The sequence below is a fragment of the Zeugodacus cucurbitae genome, chromosome 6 (genome assembly GCF_028554725.1).
Source record: "Zeugodacus cucurbitae isolate PBARC_wt_2022May chromosome 6, idZeuCucr1.2, whole genome shotgun sequence".
Taxonomy (NCBI): Eukaryota; Metazoa; Arthropoda; class Insecta; order Diptera; family Tephritidae; genus Zeugodacus; species Zeugodacus cucurbitae.
The window spans coordinates 54,697,583-54,725,037 of NC_071671.1; the positions used below are offsets into that span (position 1 = coordinate 54,697,583).

The 27,455-nt window shown below is 34.8% G+C and overlaps 1 protein-coding gene across 4 annotated transcripts in view; it reads right to left on the minus strand.

Moving 5' to 3' along the window:
* LOC105218054 (semaphorin-2A) overlaps positions 1-27,455 on the minus strand; it is a 250,973-nt gene that overhangs the window by 105,754 nt on the left and 117,764 nt on the right. The window contains exons 1-2 of one of the 4 annotated variants that reach the window (XM_054232836.1): positions 13,256-13,448; positions 8,888-9,624 (exon numbers count right to left, since the gene is read on the minus strand). The exons of 2 other annotated variants lie outside the window; for them this stretch is intronic. In XM_054232836.1, the coding sequence (XP_054088811.1) occupies positions 8,888-9,131 (244 nt within the window). In that variant the 5' untranslated portion in view covers positions 9,132-9,624; positions 13,256-13,448. Of the gene's footprint in view, positions 1-8,887; positions 9,733-13,255; positions 13,449-27,455 lie in introns of those variants that run through there. One more of the 4 variants, XM_054232837.1, reaches the window with a different exon arrangement.

Here is a 27,455-nt window from a genome sequence, read left to right on the forward strand (position 1 = left end):
GCACCACCGGCAGTAGCATCACTCACTACATAAAACTACACAAAATAACTCTAAGTTTGAGTGTGGCATGCACATTTCTCCACGGAATGTTTACATGCAGAGTATCTCGAAAAAAGAAAAAACAAAAAAAGGAACGCGCCATCTTATCACCATAAAACTCTGCTCAGCGCAGTGTTGCTGCTGTCTGCATACCATTGATCGAATAAAAATAATATATGCGATGCCAAATGGAAACTTTAAAACTGAAAACTGCAGCAGACTGCGAATTCATAAATTATTCAGGACAACACTTGCAGTAAAATACACACACACACACAAGCGACTACATGTGAGGTTGCTCTACCTATAAAAATAAAAAAAAAATCCAGCATATAAGGAAGTACACAAATTTTGAAGAGCACTGTGGCATGCCGGCACGAAGCGTCAAGGTTCAAGCTTGCACTTGTCATGCCGAAGCATGTTGGAAGACAGCTTTGGTGCGCTGGGTGCACAATTGTAGTGCCAAATATAGCGGGAATTTCGACGAAAAATTGTGGAAATAAAATAAAACTTACCACATAGACTTTTAGGATAGTTTTTTGGAATGGTTTCGAAATAAAAAAATATTGTATGGCTGACGATTAAAAGCTTTTTAGTTCAAATTGAGCTTTCACATTAAATATAAGAAGCTTTAAGACTAAATATGCTTTCATATGGAAAATTTTAAGCTTTCGTATTAACTGAACTTTCATTTTAGAAATTAAAAATTTTTATATAAAATAAATTTGATAATAAAGATTTAAAGTTTTCATATTAACTGAGCTTTCATAATAAAACTGAACTCTAAACTGAGCTTTCATGTTAAATGAACTTTAATTTTAAAAATGTTTAGCTTTCATATAACAACTAAAAAGGTTTCATATTAAAAATTAAGCTTTGATCTTAACAAATAAAAAGCTTTCATGTTACTGAGCTTTCATATTAAAAATTAAAGAGTTTTTATATTAACTGAGCTTTCATCTTAAAAATTTAAAGCTTTTATATCAACTGAGCTTTCAGATTTAAAAAAATCACTAAAGTTCAAGACACTTTTCAATATTTTGCTGCTTCCGCGAGAATTTTTTTTGCTCAAAAATATTTATTTGCCTTCACTTCAAGCTCGCTGATACCGCATAAAACTTGCATGGTAATTATTGAGTGCTTAAAAAATGAATTAAAATTTTTTTTCCAAAGCTTAACAGCGCCGTGCCAAATTTTGATTAATCGTCGTTTTTTTCCCCCTCTCAACTGCCACATTTTTCACCTTCTTTACTGCTTGCTTTTTTATCTTCATTCGTGTTGTCTATAAAGCATTTTGTGGTCAGCTCATTGAAATATTTAATGACTCAATATTGTGGTGGCACTGAGTTGGCTTGATTGGTTAGGTACTAAAGACATACAAACACACAATCAAATTGTTTAATATAAAAAGGTAATATATACGCACGAAACGCCTTTCTTCTATAAATACAACCAGTTCTTTGCCGACGGGTAGCAGCATATGGAAGCATGTATGGTGTTGGACCATGTGTTTTCAGCTCATTAGCAGATAGCCGCGACTGCAGCCACTTCAGTCGTAAATATTGAACGTCGATGAGATTAATAATACTTTGAAATTTTTGATTGTTTCGTCGAAGCAATTTTTATGGAGTCATAAATAAGTTGGACATATTGCGCTGTCGCATTAAATATGCGATATTAGAAAGATTTTACGAGCATGCATATAATTATACGTATAATACGTGTGCGTGGTGGGAAGGAAGCGATTGTCCGTAAAACTTTTAAAAATAAATTTGGTTTGTCAGCCCTTTTGCTGTAGCAGAACCACTTTGATGGGGTGAAAAGTGGTGCTGAGTTATTTTATGCAGTGTTCCTCTTTGAATGTGGCAATGAAACTACATTTCGGCATATAAAAGAGAACTCATGGAAATACCGTGGCATTAGTTTTAAAGGGCTAAGTAATAAATAACTTATGCAGAAGTCATAATGTGTAATACTGAAGCTTGTGTGTAAATCAATATTTATGTAAATTATTTTGAAAGTAAAGTTTATGACGACATTTAAAGCTTACATATTTGGAAGAATGTATGCTGTCCGAATTTTTCAAGTTGAAAATTTATAAAAATGTATAGAAATAGGGGGTGTATCAACAAGTTGTGGGGGTATAGTACGATTTCATATAGTTTATCACATGAAATGCATTTTTTTTTTTCAATTTTTATTTTTAAGTATGTATCTTATAATATCTTAGCGCCCCTAAAGTAGGTATATGTTGATAAAATAATATATTTTATTATGACATATGTATTTAAAGGAGTGAGGTCCTGTTAAGGTCCTGAATTCCCAATATAAATTGTGTTTTTTGACATGTGGTTGAAATCGAAAGAAGATCGCGTTTAATATAATGATTTGGATAATAATTTATATTTATTATAAAGATAAGGGCTTGTCATTATATTTTAATAATGTTTTGGAGCAAGTGACCTTAGCAGTTGGATCGCATAAATAAAGGTCCGGGAAAATTATAAATTGGCAAACTAAAAACTAAGTATAAATCAAGTAACAGCTGTCGAAAAGACGAAGTTCAAAAAAAGGTATTGCCGGGTCTAAAAAAAAAACCGTTACTTTAAGGTGGGTTTCAAAATTTCGCCGATCAGGCCACTTCAACTTGAATGTCAAACTTTAAACGCTTCTTTAAATATATTATAAACTAAATTTTTCAAGTCGGTGGACACGATTTCTCGAAAAGTTATGAAGTGATTTTGTACACATCTTTGAAATAATATTATCTAAAGTACTATCGAACTATTTTTGGTTTATTGATTTCGGATGAACCAATAATGAGTTACGATGTACACGGCTAGATTTAATTTTTGAACACATGGGCGATGAGGTACCAACGACTGATGTTTCGGAACTTTTGAAAAAGAATTTTACAAAATACTTTTATAATATGTATTAGCATATCAAAGCTAATTGTTGAAATGAAATACATGATAGCAAATATTAAACAAAATTCTAAAAATGCCCTTGTTTTCAACCTTCGAAACCTACTTAACCGCTTAGTCGATGCAAGGATAATCTGTTAAAAGCCATGTAAATTTGATCCACTCAAGTAAATCAAAACAGTTTACTCTGGGGTCTCAACTGCTAGCTTCATCACCTTTCTCATATATTTCTAAAACAGTTTAGCAACGGAACTTCCCATATGGTGTCTACTGGAAGGAAAAATGGACAAAAAAAAGTTTACTTGTACGCTTAATAGATTACCTCAATTACCACAATATAATATGTATGTGGAAATCGTGAATTTAAGATTTTTCCACGAGATCTTCTTTTCGTAATTTAAGACTTTATTTAAAAATAATTAAATAAAATAAATGAAACTTACATTTTTGCTATGTGATCGTATTTTAACATTCATCTTAAATATCACATTCATCAACTTTTCCAAATATGCCCCATTTACACACAATTATTTACCCACGTATTATTCATATTATTTATCTTTTAATGTTACTCATTCAAATTGCAATCAATTCTTCCAAATTGACTGCGATTAATTAAAATAATTACTTCATTATTTTGCGTATAAATTGAATGCCACTGATGGCTTAAACGATTCGCTGTCATACATTATGATTATTTTGGGTTTAATTTTCAATTTGAAAGGCAACGAAGCGCATGCGCAGCTGGCAATTTAAGCAATGGTGAACATGTGCGTTCGTGGGTGGTGTGTTGAAGTGCAGCTGGTCAATTGACAAAGTGAAATTTGCGTAAATATTAACTGTCGTACGCGTACATGCAAATATATTAAAGTGTAAGTGGAAATAAAAATGCAAATTTAATTATGTAAACTGGCAAAAAACATGTGCGCGATGATACATTAAAGTACACAGCGCTGGCTGGGGGCGTGCGCTCGATGAATTTAAGCCTCCAATGCATAATTAAATTGCTCATAATGTGCTGTGATTACACGCTAATGAAATGCAACAGAGCGCCGGCGAGCAATGGCATGAGACTGTTGATGTTGCAGTTGCAGTGGGAAGTGGGTGTGGCAGTAACAATATTGTGGGCAGCAGCAGCAGCGGCTGACCTCGAGGTCACTGTCAGCGCAGCCAAAGTGAATTTCACCTTTTTCAATGTTTGAGTGAGTGTGTGTGTGATATGTAAGTCCTGATTATGTTGTCAAGGCATTGATTATCCATCTGCACGTATGTGCCATTATACGCAGCAGGCTGCCGCGCTGATAGCGCACGGATTATGCATGTATTGTGTGTCACAAGCGAGGTCGGGGGCATAAAATGCAAAGTTTATTTATTTTTTTTTATTTTTTCAATGGGGCATCAGCATTAAGAATGCATAAAATTGCAATTAAATTATTAAATATGTATTAAGCGATAATCGCAGTGCTGTCGAATTGAGTTAATGTTAAAAGCGCATAATTCTGGAAAAAATCATAATATTCGTGGAGCAGCATTAAGTTGTTGTAGGTGAAAAAAAAAAATATTTGAAATTTACTTAACGTAAGTGAAAACAATTAAGGCGTAATGCTGGATTAAAAATAAGCTCTTAAAACCAATTGAGACTAGTGAAAAGGATGATGGCTGGATGATCCAAAAAACACTACGGTGGAAGGCGAATTAAAGAGAACCTTAAAGTGCCGTCCTTTACAAGCAAGCATATGAGAATTCGCTGAAAGCATGGGTTTCGTGGGTTAAAAAAATCGATTTTTTGTTTTTTGGCTTATTAATTTCTACAACATCATACAAATATTATCCTAAATTTCCAAGTCGATCCGAATAATATAATAGTTTCGGAGATACAGCCTTTGGAAGGTGTGCGTTCCAAGTCAAGTACTATTGTTACTCGAAACTTTAAAGGCGTTTTCTCGGAACCGTGTTTTCAAAATCGATTGTCAAATTTTCTCGAAAACTACTCATCCGATCTTGATGAAATTTTGCACAGATGTTCGAGATACAATTTACTCGTGCTTGAACGAAGGATTTTATTTTTTTTCAATTACAACTATTTAAAAAAAAAAAAACAAAATGTCAACAAATTTGACCGAAATTCTTATTTTTTGGAAAAATGTCTGCCAAAATTCCAAATTTTATTTTTTTGTCTTTCCTTCGTTCAAGCATGAGTTTATGGTCTTACCTATGGCACTTATTTTTGATTCTTTATTTTGGACGATCCTTTCAGGAGTTATGCTGACAACGCGGACGCACCTTTTTTCCGAGGGGTCACCGGAAATAACGTCACAATGGAGGAGTTTATTTTTTTTTTTTTGAACATTTCTGAAATTATTCTGTAAATATGTATCTATAAGACAGAAACAAGTTTGAATTAAATAAATAATTTTTTACATTAAAAAAAATTATTGAAAATAGGCCATTTTTATGCGACAAAACCCATGTAACCCCTTAAGGAGTGTTTCGAAGATTGGAAGATGTGCGACTATTATAAACGCAAAAACCGAATGTACTCGAATAAATAGATATTTCTACGAAAAATTGAAATTCCCGTTATATTTAAATACACCTCGTATACAAAGAAATAGTAGCTTTCAATATTTTTCCTCTGAGATGGCTAATGAGATTATGTAACCAACATCTCAAACATATGTTTATAATCCTAAACCCCTGAGATAAAATCCTATAATGCCTTCTATCATCAAGAGTGAAGAGACTTTTCAGAATTCTTTGTTCAACTTCGTAGTAGTCATTGAGAGAGTTCTGGACGAAAAAACTTATTTCCACAGCATGTGGCTCAGGACTCAAGGTACCAAAGGTTACTCAAACTGATTGAGTTTGCATTGTAGTAGTAGAAATGTCTCTGAATCATACTTCGCTGTATCCTTTGTTGAAAAGTGACAAAAATATTAATCCTAATAAGATACTGTGTTGGCTTAACCTCAATGCCAGATAATCTTTCGTGAAACTTGGCAATGGCTCAAAAAATCTCAACATGGAACTATTTTTTAAATTACTTCATCGCCAGCTGAATGTTTTACTCGGAAATTTTATTTTCATTGCTGAAAATTCGTGAAATGCCCTCCCGAACTGATTCGTACGAATTCTCAGGCTATGAAATAAAGAAGTCATTCAAGTAGTCATTGAACGTTGATGTAACCCTACCTCTAACCGACCACTACGATTTCCCAGTAAATAAAAGAACATTACAACGGATGGTTGGTGTTCTGAGCACCGTGCATCGTTTGTGTGGTTCAGTTTGAGAATGATTCTAAAAAAAATATTAAAAAGTGTTTAACGATATATAGAAGTATGGATCGGAATCTCTTAATGAAATTATTAAGAGACGTAATAAAGTTGTGATTGAATTCAAATACAATATAATGAGTTAGACACAAAGGAACAATTTACAACCAATATGAGGCCCATTCAATCGTTCATAGAACAATTCAATTCACCAGAGAACAATTCAGATCACCAATAATTTCAATAGAATAACAATAGGATCTCAAACCGCATCGGAGGTAGATCTTTTAATATTTTTGACATGTTTCGAAAGCTTAATAATATCGTATTCGTTTTATAGCGTTTTTAGACAGGAGCTAATTGATCAATTAACCGGCCTCTGCTCGTTTAAAACGCTTATTAAGATCGATTTACTATACTAAATAAAATCTACAGTTGATTGATAAAAGCTACGGTAGATGTCGCTAATATTACAAGCTGATGAAACTTACTAACTTTCTCAATTTTAATTGATCAATTAATTTGGTTGTCTAAAAATGCTATTATGGATTTCCAAAGTTTTAACTCAATAAATCTCGACCAGCAAAAAACTTTTTGCATATTTTTAACTTTTAAAACGAAAATTCCCGGTTAGATGTTAAGATCTTAAAATTTAAAAACGAATAGAATTGTAACGATATATAATCTAAGAGCGGTTTAAAGTTTGGTTATTATGTAGCAGAGTATGGAGGTCCAAATAAATTAAAAATTGGCTGCTCCACACTTCCAACACCAATCACACGACATTAATATGACAATCGAGGTTACATTAATGAGCAGAAGACATTACATCAACAAGGGAGCTGTTAAAATGTTTACCCCAACGCGGTGGAGCTTTAATTTATTTATCTGCATAATCATACAGTTTACACGATAATTTTCAATTGACCAATTTTAAGCGCCTTTGATACCGTTTGTAAGTTTAACTCATTTAATGCATGATTGTTTCTTCTTTTTTTCTACACTGAAGTTAGAGAGTGGTGAAAAAATGATAAATATTACCAACAACTCTTGCCACATTTTTGCAAAGCTTTTTGTAGCAAGGCAAGAAATTTCGCAAATAAATTACAATAAAATGAAATTGCACGTTAAATACTTTTTTTTATTATTATATTACACAAATGTGTGTACTGTTTTTTCGTAAAAAAAAATTATGAAAAAAAAAAATTTTAATTAAATAAAAAAAATTTAAATGAAAAACAAGTAAGGAGGGGCTAAGTTCGGGTGTCACCGAACATTTTATACTCTCGCAATTTATTTATTTAAATATATTAATATAGCAAACAATTTGACTTGGCATATATATGGTATGCATTGAAAGTTTGAAAACCCTATTATTAAGTATATGGGAGATAGATGAAGTTATGACCCGATTTCACTCATTGTTAGCACTTAGACATATTATTAGAATAAACATATTCCCCCAATTTTTTTCAAAATATCTGAGAGACTTAACTATAATTTCGGTAAAAAATTTGTTAGAAGTACTGCGGTCCTCATATACGATATATAGGGTCTTGAAAACTTATGGACCGATTTTGACGATTTTGAGAAATGCTGTATTTGAGCAAAGTTCTGTTCCGATATCTTCACTAGTACTAACTTTATATATTGTAAAGTAAACTATTCAGACCGACTTTAAAGTTCTGGTATATGGGAAGCAGGCGTGGTTGTTAACTGGTTTGAACTAGTTTTACAACATATCATTAGAAAGCTAGGAAGATATTATGAACCGAATTTCATTGAAATTGGTAGAGTAGTTTCGGAGATATGGTTTTTGACTCATAAGTGGGCGGAACCATGCCCATTTAAAATTTTGTATACCATTTTGAGTGCAGCACTTCTGTACCATCTTTATAATGAAATTTAAGGTTTCTGATATTTTTCCTTACTGAATTAAAGCATTTTGAGTAGTTTTCAACATAACCTTTGTATGGGAGGTGAGCGTGGTTATAATTCGATTTTTGGATTGTATAAGGCAGTGCCTAAAAGAAACTACTCTAGAAAGTTTTCTTGATATAGCTTTAGTAGTTTAAGAGATATGTACAAAAAACTTAGTAGGGGGTGGGGCCGCCCCCACTGCCTCAAAAAAATTACATCCACGTATGCCCCTTCATAGTGCTATCCTTCATACCATATATTACTTCAATAGCTTAATGTATGGCTTATTTATAGCTTTTTAAGTGTTATCGGTTATTACCATTATCTGGGCGTGGTAGTGGTCCGATTACGCCCACCTTCTTATGGTGCCAAGAAATACGTCTTCCAAGTTTCATCAAGATATCTCAAATTTTACTCAAGTTACAGCTTGCACGGACGGACGGACAGACAGACATCCGGATTTGAACTTTACTCGTCACCCCGATAATTTTGATATATATAACTCTATATCTAACTCGTTTAGTTTTAGGACTTACGACCAACCGTTATGTGGACAAAACTATAATACTCTCTTAGCAACTTTGTTGCGAGAGTATAAAAAACCTAAAAAAGTGGCCCCACAAAAAACACCGTAAATGCTAAAAAATTACATAAAAGCCAAGCAAAAATTTTTTTGTATTGTTGTATGTATCTATGTATGTTTAGTGTGTATTTTTTTTGTTGTTTACCTCGCTTATGTTTCGCATAATTCGTGACCTCGTTGCTGCAGCACGGTTGTTCGTAGTAAAAATTCCATGTATTCTCATAATCGCAGGATATGTGTGACACACACTGCAGCAACAACAAAACTGCAGTGTAGAAGCAGAGCATTGTTGCTTTTGTTGTTGTTGTTGGTGGTGTTGTGGTTCTAGCTGGTTTTGTTGGTCGCCGCAATTGGATTATTGTGGTGTTGGGATTTTGTGTGGGCGGCATTTTATTGTGATTATTGTTGTTGTTGTTATAATTTTTGTTGTTGTTATACTTTTTGTTGTTGCTGTTGCGCGAATTGCATGCGCAACTTTTTTAAGCTTCTTTATAATATTTTTTTCTTGTATGGTGTTGTTGTTGGTTTTCACTTTTTGTTGTTTTTTTTTTTTACAATTTATTGTTGTTGTTGTTGTTTTTTGTGCTATTAATGAAAGTATAATTTCTTTTTTATAATATTTATTTACTTTTTATTTGCGCTTTTATTATGCATATGTATATGTTGTTGTTGTTGTTATTTTTCATTAAGCTCACATTGTTTTCCAGTTATTTATACAATATTACTATTTATGATATTTTCACTGCCCGCATGCGGTGTGTGCGTGTGTATTTGTTTGTGTGCATATGAAATTTATATTTTTGATCCTTTCTACCTTAATGCCCGTGCGCGTTGCGTACGTGCCTTTTGCGTGAAATGGGCTGTTGTTTTTTTTTCGCCTGCCTGCCAAATGAATTATTGTTATTAAATTTATTTGTTTACTATTTAAGATGAATAAACGGCATTCATTGATATTATTATTTATTGCATTATTATGCGCCACTTTTTGTTGTTGCTATTGCTTTTTCATATATTTTTTTTTTGTTATTTATTTGTTTATTCAATTTTTACATGGCGTCGCGGCGTTCAAAAGCGCGTGCTGATAATAAATATTTGATTATTTTTTTCTTTTTTTTTGGCGCTTTCATTTATTGTTCATCAATGAATTTATATTTCGAAGGCATTAAAGGTGATATATTTTATTATAGGGTATTAAAAGCCTATGTAGGCATACAGTTGCAATTTTTAAATTTATACTGTGTAGGGGAAAAGGATACATTTAAATAGCTTATTATGTGACTTTATTTGTAGGTGCTTTTTAAATAGCAAAACGCATTTTAAGTGCTTCACGCCAAGTAGCGTCTAAGTAGCTTAAATAGAGTTTAAAATATATCATTAATGCAGAGAGAGCGGTAAACGCGAAACAAAATATTAGTTATTTTTGAAAAATAAAAGTTATTTTTGATTTTAATATTTTTAAATCAATAATAAATGCAGGTAATTTCATATCATGAATTAGAGATGTAAGATCGCAGTTCTATATTTTTTATAATATTCTAAAGCCATCAAGATTAATGAATCGCAAAAATCGAAAATTTGGCAAAAAACATTTCAAAGAAACATAAATTAACCCTCTCATGCCCGAATTTAAATGGGCGAAACTAACGTTTTTAGGACAGATATATATTAGTATTAACTTAAATATGAAGTGATAAAAAATTTCCAAGTCCTATGTATCCTGGTTCATTAGTTACAGGATGTTGTCTATAGGCACAAACAAAATTATTATAAAGAAACTAAACACTTTTCTCATAATTTTTTTTTTTTTTTAATAAGTCTCTTATCTTTCTTTATTTATATAGTTCACTTGGTTTTAAAATAGAACAATTATTTTTAAGTTTTTGAACACTTTTTGTATAACCATTTCAGTATAACTTTTTTCGCGAAACGAAAAAGGTCAATTTCACTCTGCGGAGAACGCCAACTGAACGTGCGCAGCTCATAACAAAAAATGTAACTGTAAGCTTGCACAACACATAAGTCTACGTAATTAAAAAAACCGCTGGTCAAAATTATTTAAATAACGCGAATTAGAAGCCGGTAAGTATCTGTGGGCATGAAAGGGTTAAGAAGAAATGAACTAATTCTATAAATCTATTGCTATATCAACAAATAAATTTTACGTAGTTTTCGAAGCATAGTTGGTTAAACACGATTTCTTAATTGTCAAAGACTATTATTCATAATATCATTCATAATACGATTGCGAAGAATACACTTAGTAAGACATGATTTTGAGTTAGGTACTCCTTTCGAAGAAACCAATATTATATCAGTACCCTAATATCAAAAGATCTCAATATCACTAACATATTAATTCAACTAATTAATCCATATTACTATTATAAAGAGGAAAAATTTGTATAAATAAAAGATTTGAATAAACTCAAAAACTACTGTGCCGATTTCAAAAATTCTTTCCCCGTTGGAAAGCTACATTCACCCCGAGTAATATAATCTATATTTATTTCTAGAATCTCAACTTTCTTGAAATAGTTCTCAGGTGAGGATATTAAACAGACTACGAGATGAAGAATCTTAATCTGAAAATCGTCTTGCAAGTCATTCTCTTCGCATCGCAATCGCGTGACAGATAGTCGATTAACGAGCAGCTGCTGAACAAAATTTCAAAACATCCCAAGTACGCGCTTGGGAGTCGAGCTTGAAGAACAGAGAGCAAGACAACGGTCACCAAAGACTAGAGATCGTAATCCAGTTTTAGCTCATTGCAAATAAAATATAATTTCACGTTCGAATTTTCCTCATTTTACATTTACATTTAAAATGAACCCACGCAAGAAACGGGAAAGTACATACATATATATGGTAGAGTGTGTATAAGTGTGTAAAAACTTACTTTAGAAATGTTTGTTTAAAACCGTGCGAGACCGGAGCGGTCTGCTAGTATCTAATAATATTATAAAAACATTCTTTGTACTAAATTGGAATACTGGAGAATCTTTCATCGGAAGGACAGTTCAAACACACCATGCATAGATTTTGTTTTTAATTTTACTTGATTTCTTCATAAAATCCCTCATTTGAATATGAACGAATCTTTAGACCTGTTTAATTTAACAAGTTGAAATTATTATGGGTTTTATGAAACTAAAGTAGAGAAGTCATTCCATAAATCGGTGTTTTATAATACTTCTAACACTGGCAGCCCAAAAAAAAAATATTAAAGTCATTCAGTGCAGAGTGAAGAATCTTTGGAAAATTGGAATATAATTCTCTAGAATGCATTTTGTGAGCACAAATTCTCAAGAAGGTTATCCTATAAGTAAGTATAGTATATACATGAAGTTCATATTAATATACAGAATACTTTTGTAGTTATGTATGTATGTACAAAAAATCAATAATATTCCTTTCTTCGATGCCTCTAAGTGTCTTTCAAGAACACCACTCCTCTGCTTCCAAGCAGATACAACACATTTGTGTACCTATGAATTTCTTGAATTTTGTTTATTTTGAAATTTTCTTTATTTTGAATTTCATTGGAAAAAGTCAAAGAGCAAACCACAAATGACAGACGTATAAAAGGAAAGGCACAAAAATAACAGCACAGCGGAAAACTGGTTTCAGACAATATTTTGTATGCCTACACAACAATTAACCGCAAAGGAAATGTGTATATGATGAAGAGTATATAAAATATATATTTATATATGTATGTAAGCATAGATGGTGAGAAAATGGGAGCGAGTACAAAGAAGTGTCCAATGGAGAGCGCATACAAATATGGAATTGTATTTATATTTATATGATGAGAAGTTGCCAATTGGATACAAAAAATATCAGAAAAATTTATGGAAAAAATGCAAACATTTTTTAAATGTTTTTAATTTTTGATATTAGTTAGATTTATATGTTTTTTTATGGTTGAAAAAATATTTATTTAAAGAAATCTATAAATTGGATCGGGAAAATATATAAATTATTGATCATAAGTGGAAGCTGGTATATGAAGGAGAAGCTATTATTTTTCTATATTTCTGTTATTGATAAAATATTAATTTTTTCAATAAGATATTATAGATTCGATTTATATATATATAGACTTGATATTATAGCTTTGATTTCTTCGATTTTTCTTTCAAGACTAGTAGAATTTTTAAGCGAACCGGCAACTTTGGTTCATGCCTTTGCTAAATAAAGAGAGTTCTTGTGAATTCCACAAGACAAATAGGTACACATTTCATATGGCAAATTATTCCTTATAAGAAAAAATAATACATAGCAAACTGTTCAAGCAAATATGATTTTTTTAATTATTTATAAAAAATATTTTTTCCTAAAAATATTTCATTCAAGCACAAGTTATTCATACACTTTTTTTGCAACAATTAAACATTTTAATTCATTTTTACATTGCTTTTTTTCACTTCTTTCATTTCACTAAATAAAATATTTGGCATATTTAACACACTTATTTCGAATATACTTATAATAATAGATATTTGTATCATACAATTCACTGAAATCTTAAACAAACTCCCGAAAAAATAGATATGAATTTCTAAACAAATATCCACATAGATTTTTGTATATATTCACACAGATCTACATATTTATTTAAATATATGTAAACCAAATCACACGCGATTTTAAATATCCGCTATTTCACTTGCGTCTCTCTGTACCAACATCGCTCAGATCACTGAACCGCTTCAAACAAATACAAATTTGCTGCGGCCATAAAATGTCCAGTATGTTTAGTGATCTTCAAGAAGTGTTTCACTTCCAATACACTTCCAATGGCGTTTACAAGAAAACAACAAACGAAACAAAAATTCCAATAGACTTTGTTTTGTTATGCCGTGGAGGCACGATGGAAGGCAAACAAACACTTATGGAAGCAGAGAGAGCGTGTAAGAGCGCGTGGGAGCGCCAGAGCAGGTAAACAAAAGTCAAGCGATCACTGGCTGCAGTTGAATGCAACAGGCAGCAATAAATGCAGAGAGAGAAAGTGACTTCATTTATTATTAAGAGAATACGATTAATGCAGTAATTTGTTTTATTTTGACTTAAAATTAATGTTTTTCAGTGTATTTATATGAGAGCGTAGGTTGAAATGAAAAATATTTATTCACTAAAGTTGAACTGGCTGTTGAACAGAGAAGTAGAGAAGCATGTAATCAGTTTGTATACAGCCGACTGAAGAGAAACTATTAAAGTATATCTCTCTTAAAATGTATTTTGTGCTAGATGTGATGTGCTGCCATATGAAGTTAAATATGCATAAATTGACAGAAATTTCTTGGATTAAAATTTATGTATTTCTTTAATTGAAGAATTGGCGGTATATAATTATTTATATATATATATATTTGGCGTAGGAACCGCTTTAAGCGATTATAGCCGAATCCACCAGAGCGCGCCACTCATTCCTCCTTTTTGCTTTTTGGCGCCAACTGGAAACACCAAGTGAAGCCAGGTCACTTTGCACTTGGTCTTTCCACCGGAGTGGAGGTCGTCCTCTTCCGCGGCTTCCTCCAGCGGGTACTGCATCGAATACTTTCAGAGCTGGAGTGTTTTCTTCCATCCGTACAACATGACCTAGCCAGCGTAGCCGCTGTCTTTTTATTCGCTGAACTATGTCAATGTCGTCGTATAAATCGTACAGCTCATCGTTCCATCGTCTGCGGTATTCGCCGTTGCCAATGTTTAGAGGACCATAAATCTTGCGCAAAACCTTTCTCTCGAAAACCCCAAGAGTCGTCTCATCGGATGTTGTCATCGTCCACGCTTCAGCACCATACATCAGGACGGGAATAATGAGCGACTTATAGAGTTTGATTTTGGTTCGTCGAGAGAGGACTTTACTTTTCAATTGCCTACTCAGTCCAAAGTAGCACCTGTTGGCAAGAGTGATTCTGCGTTGGATTTCAAGGCTGACATTGTTGGTGTTGTTAATGCTGGTTCCCAGATAAACGAAATTATCTACAACTTCAAAGTTATGACTGTCAACAGTGACGTGGGAGCCAAGACGCGAGTGCGCTGACTGTTTGTTTGATGGCAGGAGATATTTCGTCTTGTCCTCATTCACCACCAGACCCATACGCTTCGCTTCTTTATCTAGTCTGGAAAACGCAGAACAAACGGCGCGGTTGTTGCTTCCGATGATATCAATATCATCGGCATACGCCAGGAGCTGTACACTCTTGTAGAAGATTGTACCCTCTCTATTTAGTTCTGCAGCTCGTATTATTTTTTCCAGCAATAGATTGAAGAAGTCGCACGATAGTGAGTCACCCTGTCTGAAGCCTCGTTTGGTATCGAACGGCTCGGAGAGGTCCTTCCCGATCCTGACGGAGCTTTTGGTGTTGCTCAACGTCAGCTTACATAGCCGTATTAGTTTTGCAGGGATACCAAATTCAGACATCGCGGCATAAAGGCAGCTCCTTTTCGTGCTATCGAAGGCAGCTTTAAAATCGATAAAAAGATGGTGGGTATCGATTCTTCTCTCTCGGGTCTTTTCCAAGATTTGGCGCATGGTGAATATCTGGTCCATTGTAGATTTTCCAGGTCTAAAGCCACACTGATAAGGTCCAATCAGTTCGTTGACGGTGGGCTTTAGTCTTTCACACAATACGCTCGACAAAACCTTATATGCGATATTGAGGAGACTTATACCACGGTAGTTGGCGCAGATTGTGGGGTCTCCCTTCTTATGGATTGGGCAGAGCACACTAAGATTCCAATCGTCAGGCATGCTTTCTTCCGACCATATTCTACAAAGAAGCTGATGCATGCACCTTATCAGTTCTTCGCCGCCGTATTTGAATAGCTCGGCCGGTAATCCATCGGCCCCCGCCGCTTTGTTGTTCTTCAAGCGGGTAATTGCTATTCGAATTTCTTCATGGTCGGGTAATGGAACATCTATTCCATCGTCATCGATTGGGGAATCGGGTTCGCCATCTCCTGGTGTTGTACTTTCACTGCCATTGAGCAGGTCGGAGAAGTGTTCCCTCCATAATCCCAGTGTGCTCTGGAGATCCGTTACCAGATTACCTTCTCGGTCCCTACATGATAATGCTCCGGTCTTGAAACCTTCTGTTAATCGCCTCATCTTTTCATAAAATTTTCGAGCATTACCCATGTCGGCCAGCTTTTCAAGCTTTTCATACTCACGCATTTCGGCCTCTTTCTTTTTACGTCTGCAAATGCGTCTCGCTTCCCTCTTCAGTTCTCGATATCTATCCCACCCCGAACGTGTTGTGGTCGATCGCAACGTTGCGAGGTAGGCAGTCTGTTTTCTCTCCACTGCGGAACGACAATTCTCATCGTACCAACTGGTTTTTTGGCGTTGCCGGAGACCAATTGTTTCGGCTGCAGCGGTATGCAATGAGTTTGAGATGCCGTTCCACAGCTCCCTTATATCGAGATGCTGATGAGTGCTCTCCGAGAGCAGGAGTGCAAGTCGAGTAGAAAATCGTTCGGCTGTCGGTTGTGATTGCAGCTTTTCGACGTCGAACCTTCCTTGTGTTTGTTGACGGGCGTTCTTTGCTGCACAGAGGCGAGTGCGTATCTTTGCTGCTACTAGATAATGGTCCGAGTCAATGTTTGGTCCTCGGAGCGTACGCACGTCTAAAACACTGGAGACATGTCTTCCGTCTATCACAACGTGATCGATTTGATTGCGCGTGTTTCGATCAGGGGACAGCCACGTTGCTTGATGAATTTTTTTATGCTGGAATCTGGTACTACAGACAACCATATTTCGGGCCCCAGCGAAGTCGATCAGCCTCAGGCCGTTTGGCGATGTTTCGTCATGGAGGCTGAATTTTCCGACTGTTGTGCCAAAGACACCTTCTTTACCCACCCTGGCGTTAAAATCGCCAAGCACGATTTTGACATCGTGGCGGGGGCAGCGCTCATAGATGCGTTCTAGGCGCTCATAGAAAGCATCTTTGGTCGCATCGTCCTTCTCTTCCGTTGGGGCGTGGGCGCAAATCAGCGATATGTTGAAGAACCTCGCTTTGATGCGGATTGTGGCAAGACGTTCATCCACCGGGGTGAATGCCAGGACTCGGCGACGTAGTCTCTCTCCCACCACAAATCCAACACCGAATTTGCGCTCCTTTATATGGCCGCTGTAGTAGATGTCACAAGGACCCACCTTCTTCCGTCCTTGTCCCGTCCATCGCACTTCTTGGACGGCGGTGATGTCAGCCTTTAGTTGTATGAGGACATCAACCAGCTGGGCAGAGGCACCTTCCCAATTAAGAGTCCGGACATTCCAGGTGCATGCCCTCAAATCATAGTCCTTTATACGTTTGCCGTGGTCGTCATCAAAAGGGGGGTTTCTCATCCGAGGCCTGTGTTTCTTATTCACTGGTTATTCGTTTTTATGTGGTGGGTCCCAAGCCCTACGCACAACCGCACAAGCGGGCTTCGCCTTCTCACTTTAGCTCGCCTCCAAACGGATGTCTGTTAGCTACCCAGGGGATACTTGGTCTAAAACCGGAAGTCGTGAGCTGCTTGAGTCATATGCAAAAGAATCGTTCCTGGCCACTCCCAAGTGAATGGCAATCAGAAACTTTCCTCACTTGCGTGAACTTCTACATATGACCCCATCCCCCATTATTTAGCTGCATAAAAAATATAAATACAATACGTAGTTTCTAAAAGCGATAGGTAGATCGTTTCAAATAACTGAGAATATTAGAGAATAAATTCCTCCATTGATATACAAAGCAAAATTATTTTACAATAAAATTAAATGGAGACATGCTTAAAGAAAAATTTTAAATAACTCTTAGGAAATTAATACATATTCATTGTTTATGCTATATAAATATTTTTCCTAATTATAGAACGAGCTCTAGTCAAATAAACACTCACATAAGCCAGTAAACGAATTTAGCCCCTAAATGTATGCAAATAAATGATGCCACGGTTAACACATAGTTTCTATTGTTGTATATTTAAGACAATTTATTGCCAAAAATAAAAGTGTCTGAATCAAAATAAAATCCTAAAGCAAAGATGTTCTTGTTTAACTTGTTTTAAGCACTTATATTTTATAGTATTTTAGCATAATAATGTGTGGTAAGGTTTTAATATCATCTTTCAGAGGCAACTCTACTTCTCTATCTCATATTACACAAATTTTCTGATTTTTTATTTTGCCAATAAAGACTTTCCAGAATATTTTTCCAGTGTAATATTTTTCTTTCTTCTCTTAAATGGTTCGAAATCCGCAATTTTAGTCTTATTTGAAACAGATATAGCTGTAATCTGTTAAGGGTTCAAAATAAGGAGGAGTCAGAAAAAATATAATTTAAAAATTTCATCTATTATTGCTATTGATTATCTTAACATCAGTGATTCTAAAGGTAATAAGTGCATTTGGTTTGCCTTGTGTTTGAATGGATCCAATTGCCTCATATATGTATCTATTACCTCAATTAAGTAATATGTACTTCACGGTGTCCAAGCAAGTGGCTGCGAGTAATAGGCAGGCTGTGTAAGTTACCAACCCCTTATGGTCACTCAAAACAATTTTTCGCAAAACTATCTTTTACTCAACCTGATGAAATTAGACGGGTCTTCGAAATACAATTTACATGACATATTTTTCCCTGAGGGTTCGTCGGCAACGACCGCACATTGGCAGAGTTTTTAATTTGTTTCTTCTATAAAAAGATTGAACTAAATATTTCAATTTTTATATTAAGGAGTTAGGGGTAGTTTTTTGTTTGTTTGAATCATGTGTATTACATAATGTTTTGAATTGATGCCACGAAAATTTGAAGAAAAAAAAATTTTGAAAAGTTATATCTGTTTGTGTTGACCCTGTTCAAAAACGGTCCTTGCGGTGACAATCATAAGTCCTTGTAGATTCATCTAAAATCAATCGGGTAAGAAAAACTAGTTTTATAAATAGATAGTCCTGGGATGGATTGCAGCTTTTTTGCTTTTCAAAAATTACCAAAATGGTGGCCTGAGAAAATTTGTTTGCATATTTTCGGAAAAAAATTAACAATTGGTCTTATAAAATGGAATGTATTCTAAAAGCTGTAGAAATTTTAATAAAATCTACTGAACGGGTTTCGAGTTACAGTTGTCACCAGTTCAAAGAACATAGTTTTGAGAAAAAGTTTCACAATACCATGTTTAAGTGCCCGAGCGCTCTTTGTTATTTGTTGAATAACATGATAAGTGATTATCGGCTCAACTTCAAATTTTCAGATAATATTTTTAAGATATCAAACTTAACGAAAATTGAAAAAAAAAAACAAAAAAAATTGAAAATCCTGACCCCTTAAACAAATTCTGGAAATATGTAGCTTTTTCGGACGAAACCTTTGTGCCCACTTAAAAATTATTGCTGGAGGTTTTAGAATAAAACAGAATTAAAAGCGTAATGATATATCCTTTCGATGTTATTATCACTTACAACTCTCTGAACAAATTCAAGCCTTCTAAAAAGAATCAAACTTGTTGACTATGAAGTGTGTATGAAGACTGAATTATATTTCGTCCGGTAGAATTTTTACAAGTTTTTGTGGCCTAGCACATCCCTAATTCTCATTTTCTACCTATTGCTGTCAAAAGCATCGGAAATGGTTAAAAAAATTATGATCACAATACCTTAATGGTTCGAATAGGTCCCAAGGTATTCAAATATAATCGTTTGAATAAACGCTCCACAGATTTAAAAAATAAATCTTGAAGAATACCTTGAAGTTGATTGTGATAGTTCAATAGATTTGCACGATAGATCGTTAATTCCAAACGATTAAAGAGTACTTCAAAATAATTTCCCGCAATTAAAAAAAGTGAAATTTTGTTATACAGTGTAATAACATCCGCTTGAGAAGGACAATCGTGCATGATCGCATAATCTCGGCGGCGGCAATTGCCACACACACACACACACACAAAGTAATCTCGTCCGTCGTGTTAACCTTCAACGCGTGGCGCAGACAGTTCAAGTGGACGTCACTAACAGGCAAAAATCACCGACTGACTCACCACCCACACACACCACATTTATGGCAGCAAGCATGGTCAGGACAACCGATAGACAGCGGCACAGACGCCGGTGTTGCATACAAATTTGTTTTTATTTTTGTTTTTTTTCTGCTGCTTGTGGAGAAATTTGCAACAGTGGCCACACAGCTGCTGCACTACAATAATTACACTAAGCGCGCCACTGTATGAGTGTGTGTTTGTTGTTGTTGGCTCGGCACGTTCCAAGGTAGCATGTAACCCATTGCATGTTGTCTGTGTATAATGTGTTGTTTTTTATTTTTTTGTTTTTACTGCTGGCTAACGATTCGCCTTTAGTTGTTGCTAGTGTACTTTTTTGAATTTTTTTTTTGCATTTTTTGGCGGCATTTTCCATTTGCGGCAGTTAACAGTTGCATTTATTTGTTGTTGTTGTTTATTTTATATGCCTTGCCATGGAATTTTTCAATTTGAATGCGCCACACACACACGCACACACAACCGCAACTCGCTCTCAATGCAATTGCCTGCATCATTTGTTTTGCTGTGTAATATTGAAGTGAAGAGCAAAGTGTGAAACGAGCGTAAAGGATTCAGTTGTCTCTATGTATGTGTGTATGTTAGTACATATATCAATGCCAATTGGTGCCACCACAGCAACCAGCTCATCAGTGTCTGCCCCAGACTAAACATACACACTCTCACACTCACATGTGTATTTGTACGGCTGTCTGTGGGCTCGTCTGGAGTGGTGTATGCCGTAGTGCTGCTGATGAGGACTCAAAAGTAAGCACTCAAAGCTTTCCGTGTGTGTGCCTGCAGGCTGAACAGCAGAAAAAAAGTATAAATTACACAATGCCATGGTTGTGGTTGCGCAGACGACGCGATTAAAATTCACACAGCAACCTGCCATACAATACAGGCAAACACTAATACATACACACAAACACATATGTGTGTGTTTCCTGCTTTTGTATGAGTGCTCTTCACTCTCTGCTTGCATGAAGTGGTCTAGTCAAGGTTAAAGATAGTGAATTTTTTATTGCATAAAAGCACTTATACCATATTAAGACTGCTGCTTTCTTTCTGCGGGTATTCCCTCAACCGGGTTGTTCAGCTTCTTCGCATAATAAGCTCACATACATTCTAACACAGCTGGTTGATGTTGAACATATGTGAAAGTAATTATGTAGAGAGCTTTAAGCAGTGAAGAAAATTATATGTATTTACAAAATCTTACAAGCATTTATAATAGCCGTCTTCGATTCGCCCCTTATGTTCTCTAGTTTGTTTACGTTTTGCTCTTTTGTCAAAATTTGAAAAAGAAGAGCTAAAACAAAGTGTATAAATGTAGTGTGTAAGAGAGAGAAAAGTAAATACTTCATTATAATCGATTACTATTCTGTTTCTTTTCGAGCTGGCCAGTTTATAGCATTTATACCAGTTTTTTATTCGATTCGATACTCTCTTAAGACTGCCAAAATCGTTTTGAAAATATTAAATAGTGATTGACTGCTATAAAGAGTTCGTTCAGCATTGTAATCCATTTAAACTGCTATAAACTAGAATAAATTTCTCGTATATGATCCATACATCAGTGAGGTGGTATAAACACTAGTTTTTAAGGAAATTTCATTCTAAGAATTAATATTTAACTTAAGGGGTTTAAAAAAATCATTTTTTTTTTATTTTAATCGAACATATAACTATTCAAGAATATTCCTTTAAAATTTCAAAAACTCTTGATATATAGCCAATTTAGGGTGGAAGCGTCAGGCGACGCCTTGAGAGCTTTTCAAAACTTTAAACGCGTTTTTCTCTAAACACTGTTTTTACGACTTTTACGACTGGCGCATGAGGTTACTCAAAAGCTGTTAATCCAATCGGTTCTAAATTTTAATACGTTATTCTATGCATACATATATAGCTATGGTATGAACTAGGATAAATCAAAGCGGCGAAGATCTTCTTTGCATTTCAACTTGATTTGTGGCTGAATAAAGGCGACTTTCAAAGGCCCGCCATTTTGTTAATATTTGTGCGAAATTAATAATTTTAGTTCATATAGAGCCAAACATAATTAATGTTCCAGTGAGCAGAAATCAAATGCGCCGCCGAATACAAGGCCTTTTGTTTGATGACAAAAAAGAACAACAACAACAAAAAAAAGATTCCAAATTTGTTTCTTCTTTTTAAAGTCTTCAAATAAATGTATGCATGTTGTAACTACAACTCTAAAAAATAATTTATGTTCATTTACCAGCCCATTGAAAATCGTCAAAAATTTGAAATCGAGAATGGAAGGGGTCCCTTTAACTTAGATAAGTTCAGACTGCGACCTATGGTATTTTTTTCGATACCGATACTCACTTAAGGCTGTCAAATACAAATAAAGTACTCGTTCAGTGGTAATCTAGTATAATTTTCTATCCTGAAACTCTTCGCTCTTTTAAGGGGCACACCTAGTGTGAAATTTTAAAAAAATAATTTTTTTTTGTTTCATATTTCGGTAGATTACACCTTTAAAAATAACATATTAAAATTTCAAATTGATCTGATCAAAAAATCGAATTTTAGCAGGCCAAAAATGACCAACATTTTGGGTAAAATTCGACTATTTTTTATTTTTTTTTGATTTTTTTTAATCGTAGGTTATTGTACAGACAATATTATCTAGTTTAAGGAGAAATTTTTTTTTTTAGATTTCATCCACGGAGAAGGCCGGAATCACTGCAGCAGTGAAGGACCTTTTTTTCGCACCGTTGGAGATCGACTATAACTTAAAAAATTTTTAATTTTTTTCTTCAAACATTTCACTGTATATTCTTGAAATATGTATAAATATATGTATTCTTAAAATTTTGAAAAAAATTGATAATTTTTTTTTTTTTTTTAATAAAAATGTATTCCCAAAAATCACTTTTTTTTAGGCCATTACACTAGGTGTGCCCCTTAAACTAGTATAAATTTCTCGTATATGCTCCATATATCAGTGTGATGCTACTTAACTTAGAGAACATAAGACAGCGACCTATGGTCTATTATACCTTCCCCTGTGGACCACACTATATTAGTCATATCACTCTGACGAATATAGTGCGTGGGGTAAGATGCAGTCCTCGCTTGGTCTTTTGAAAGCCAAAATACTGTCTCTGCTTCAGTTAAGTGTATTCTAGCAAAATATCTACCGGAGTTTCAGCCTCCAAGTCACAAGAGCGGAAGTTTTCAGACAGAGTACTGTATAAAGTCTCACAACTACTATTAGTTCACATTCTTTACTTAACTTTGTTGAACTCAAGAATTTTGAATTATTTTGAGATTGAATCTCTCAAGTTGAGTTTTGTTTAGAACGATCAATTCGCTTTTGATAAGAGAACAAAAGAACTGTAAACACTAATATTTTAAGATAACAGACTTCAATGTTTAGAACTACGAAGCTTTTAATTTTCAACGGACGGATTTAAAACCCCGAAAACATTAACTTGACATGAAATAGGTCTGAGGCAATAAAAATACTTCTACGTGGACATGTTGAAAAAATATTGTGGAACTGGATGGTTCTGGCAGACATAAATATGGTTAAGTGTTATATTAAAGAGTTATATTTTAGGTTCAAGGATTTATTAGCCAGTTGGAGGTATTGAAGAATTAGTTAGTATACATATGGGAAGAAATGATCCAGATGAGGCATTTAATTCTAGAGTATTTATCTGGTGTGTAAATGTGAAAATCGCTTAATTTTTAATTTCATAAATACTATATATCTAATATCGTCATTTTGACCGATATATTCCGACTAAAATTTAGCAGAATGATTTTTCTTTCGATACATTTCACAGTTTTTCATTTATTAATTGCACAGTTAAATTATCTGATGAAACTAAAAAGTGTTATAAGGAAAGTAAGCGTGGCTGTTGTTCGATTTCGTCCATTTTCGAACTGTATCGGAATAATGTAATGAAAAAAATATGAAACATTTAACTGAAGTTGTTAGAGTATATGAAGTATAGAGTATATGAGTGAGATGCATATATTCCTCTTTCAGTAGGCATTAGGGAATTTTTAGATTGCGACAAAACTTATGGAAATGGTTATAATTCAGGTTAAAAATATTTTTGTTATTTATTTGTATATATTTGTATATGATTACTCACTATTTCAATAGTAGTACTTTAACTCTAGCAAAGGACTCACCTGAAATAAAAGAGAAAATATTTATTATTAGAGTTGTAGTATAGAAGTAAGAGCAAATAATTTAATTTTGTATATTTGTATAAGTATATCCTGCTTAAGCTTTCCCCATCACCCACTGCCGACCGTGAAACCGAAAACCAAACATTTTCCATTTCCTCAGCATTTCGAGCATACTTTACATTCTGCACCACTAAACAATCAAAAGCATTTGCGTACACCTTGCGACAATCGGCAATTAAATGTCGTCTCGGCATGTCTGCGATGCGGACAATGCAGACAAATATGCCAATGGTCGCACATACGAAGCGGTCGAAAATAACGGAAGTGCCTGAAAGTATGCAGATATTCGGAGAAATTCACGAACTTTTTTCGAAGATAATTCAAGTTCACACAGAGAATTTTGCTGGAGTTGGCGCGAGTCAGTAAAGCGCATATTTTGGCACCTTTTCTGAGAATGCAAACAAAGAAAAAAAACTAATAAAAAAATAAAAATAATTATCCTTCTATATTCTATACTAACAAGAACAACATATCATACAAAAATGACAAAAACAACAACTCTCAATGCACATTCTCATTACACCAACATCCTGTAATTCTGATTATATATATTTTTTTCTTTTACCCACAAGAGCACAAGAGTGTCTACGCCACGCTAAATGCCAACGCGTCGTGTCGCTGAGTGTGCGAGCGAAGAAGTGTGAGAAAAACATCTAAAACAATTCGTTTAGTGATGCCACATCAACTTTCAACAAAGGCCTTTAATTAAGCCCTTAATGACAGTTTAATTTACCAACACTTACGGCAGTCAACACTAGGATAACAGCAAAAAAAATATATATATATATAATAACAACAACAAAGTGATAGTGCAAACAGCAAAATGTAGCCACACAAACAACAACAACAACAACTAATAGTGAGAAGTATGAGTCGACATGCAACACAAACATCCTTTGCCAGACGCTTACACACATATACACACTGAGGCACACATACAGAGAGAGGCGGCAAGCAAACAGCAGCAATAACAAAAACAATTGTGCCGTCATTTAGTGACAACAATAGTGCTAACGTTGCGCTTTTATTGTCATAATGAGTTGGCATTGGCATTGGCATTGGTTTCTGGTTTTTGGTTTCCGTTGACTCCGACGCTGACGCTGACACTCTAACTGTGTATTTACTTGTTATACTATAAATGCTTTACTCCATTTTGCGTTTGGTGTGAGTAATTTGTCTGGTGTTCATTCGATTGAAATGCACGCGCAAGCAGACATACACAAATACAACACTGAGTATGTGTGTGTTTGCAATTAAAAGCCGAGAGAAAATTAATCGCAATGTTGTTAGTATGCTTTTAGGCGTATTTACCCTGAAAAAATGTTAAATATATAGTGTTTAATTGTTAGAAATGCGTATTTATGTGCGTGCAACTAATTTAATAATAAATTTGACCACAAAATATACTCCCATGTAATACATTTGTAATCACTTGCTTTTAATTGATTTTTTTTAAAACTTCATTTGCACTTATGCGATATAGAAATTGCATTTATTGGATATTTTCATATTTAATTGTTTGCTAATTGTTGCAATATTTATTATACTCTCGCAACAAATGTTGCTAAAGAAAGTATTATAGTTTTGTTCACATAACGGTTGTTTGTAACACCTAAAACTAAACGAGTTAGATATAGGGTTATATATACCAAAGTGATCAGGGTGAAGAGTGGAGTTCAAATCCGAATGTCTGTCTGTCTGTCCGTCCGTCCGTCAGTCTGTGTAAGCTGTAACTTGAGTAAAAATTAAGATATCTTGATGAAACTTGGCACATTTATTTCTTGGCACCATAGGAAAGTTGCTTTCGAAAATGAGCAAAATCGGACCACTGTCACGCCCACAAAATGGTGAAAACCATAACTAAGCCATAAATAAAGCTATGGAAATAAAATTTGGCATGAAGGATCGCACTATGAAGGGTCATATTTGCATGTAATTTTTTTGGAAAAGTGGGCGTGGACACACACAGACACACTAAATTTCACATAAGAAATAGTAGATGAAAGCTGCATTCAGATTTTTTTACAAAATGGAAAATGGGCGTAGCGTCGCCCACTTATGAGTCAAAAACCTTATCTCAGGAACTACTCGAACGATTTCAATGAAACTTTGTTTGTAATAGTTTCCTTACATCCCAATGATATGTTGTGAAAATAGGCCAAATCGTTTCACAACCACGCCAACTTCCTACATACCAAAACTTTGAAGACGATCTGAATCGTGTACTTTACAATATCTAAAGTAAGCACTAGTGAAGATTTGAATGCAGAACTGTGCACAAATACTACGTTTATAGCGTGGCAACCCCATTCTAAAAATCGCCGAAATCGGACCATAGGTGTTTAAGGCCCCATATATCGAACAGGAGGCCTCGGTGCTTCTAACCTACTGTTAGGGTTTCCAACTTTCAATGGACTTTATACAATATATATGACGAATATTTGGGTCAAATTGTGTATTATATAATATAAATAAAGTTAAATAAATAAATTGCGAGAGCCTGGAAATCCAACGCAGAATCACTCTTGCCAACAGGTGCTACTTTGGACTGAGTAGGCAATTGCAAAGTAAAGTCTTCTCTCGACGAACAAAAACCAAACTCTACAAGTCTCTCATCATTCCCGTCCTACTTTACGGTGCAGAAGCGCGGACGGTGTCAACATCCGATGAGACGGCACTAGGAGTTTTCGAGAGAAAGGTTTTGCGGAAGATTTATGGTCCCTTAAGAATTGGCAACGGCGAATACCGCAGACGATGGAACGATGAGCTGTATGTGTTATTCGACGACATAGACATAGTCCAGCGAATAAAAAGACAGCGGCTACGCTGGCTAGGTCATGTTGTTCGAATGGATGAAAGTGCTCCAGCTCTGAAAGTATTCGATGCAGTACCCGCCGGTGGAAGCAGAGGAAGAGGGAGACCTCCACTCCGATGGAAGGACCAGGTGGAGAGGGACCTGGCTTCGCTTGGAATAACCAATTGGCGCCAAACTGCCAGAAGGCGGGATACGTGGCGCGCTGTTTTGGACTCGGCTATAACCGCGTAAGCGGTGTCTACGCCAGTCAAGAAGAAGAAGAATGAATATTTTCGAAATATCTATTAATGAGTATATGTTGTGTTCAAAAAATATCGGGAATTGTAAAATTTAAAATTTCACTGGTTTGGAAAATCAAATTGTAGACTTTTTTTATATTACGGTGATATAGATGTCATTGAAGTACATATATATGTCTGTAGCAGCCACTAACGATAGACGTGTTTTTAGTTATGAGCCTGGCGATTTTCGTTTGATAAAAGCTAACACTTCGTTGCTAGTTCGTGAATTCTTGCCCAAAATCAAGACTGCACCGATGCTCCAGCTTCCATATTTACCAGACATGGCTCCGTATGACTTTTTCCAAATTTCTAAAAATAAAAAGAACCTTAAACGACGGCCCGTTTTAGAGACGAGAAAACGC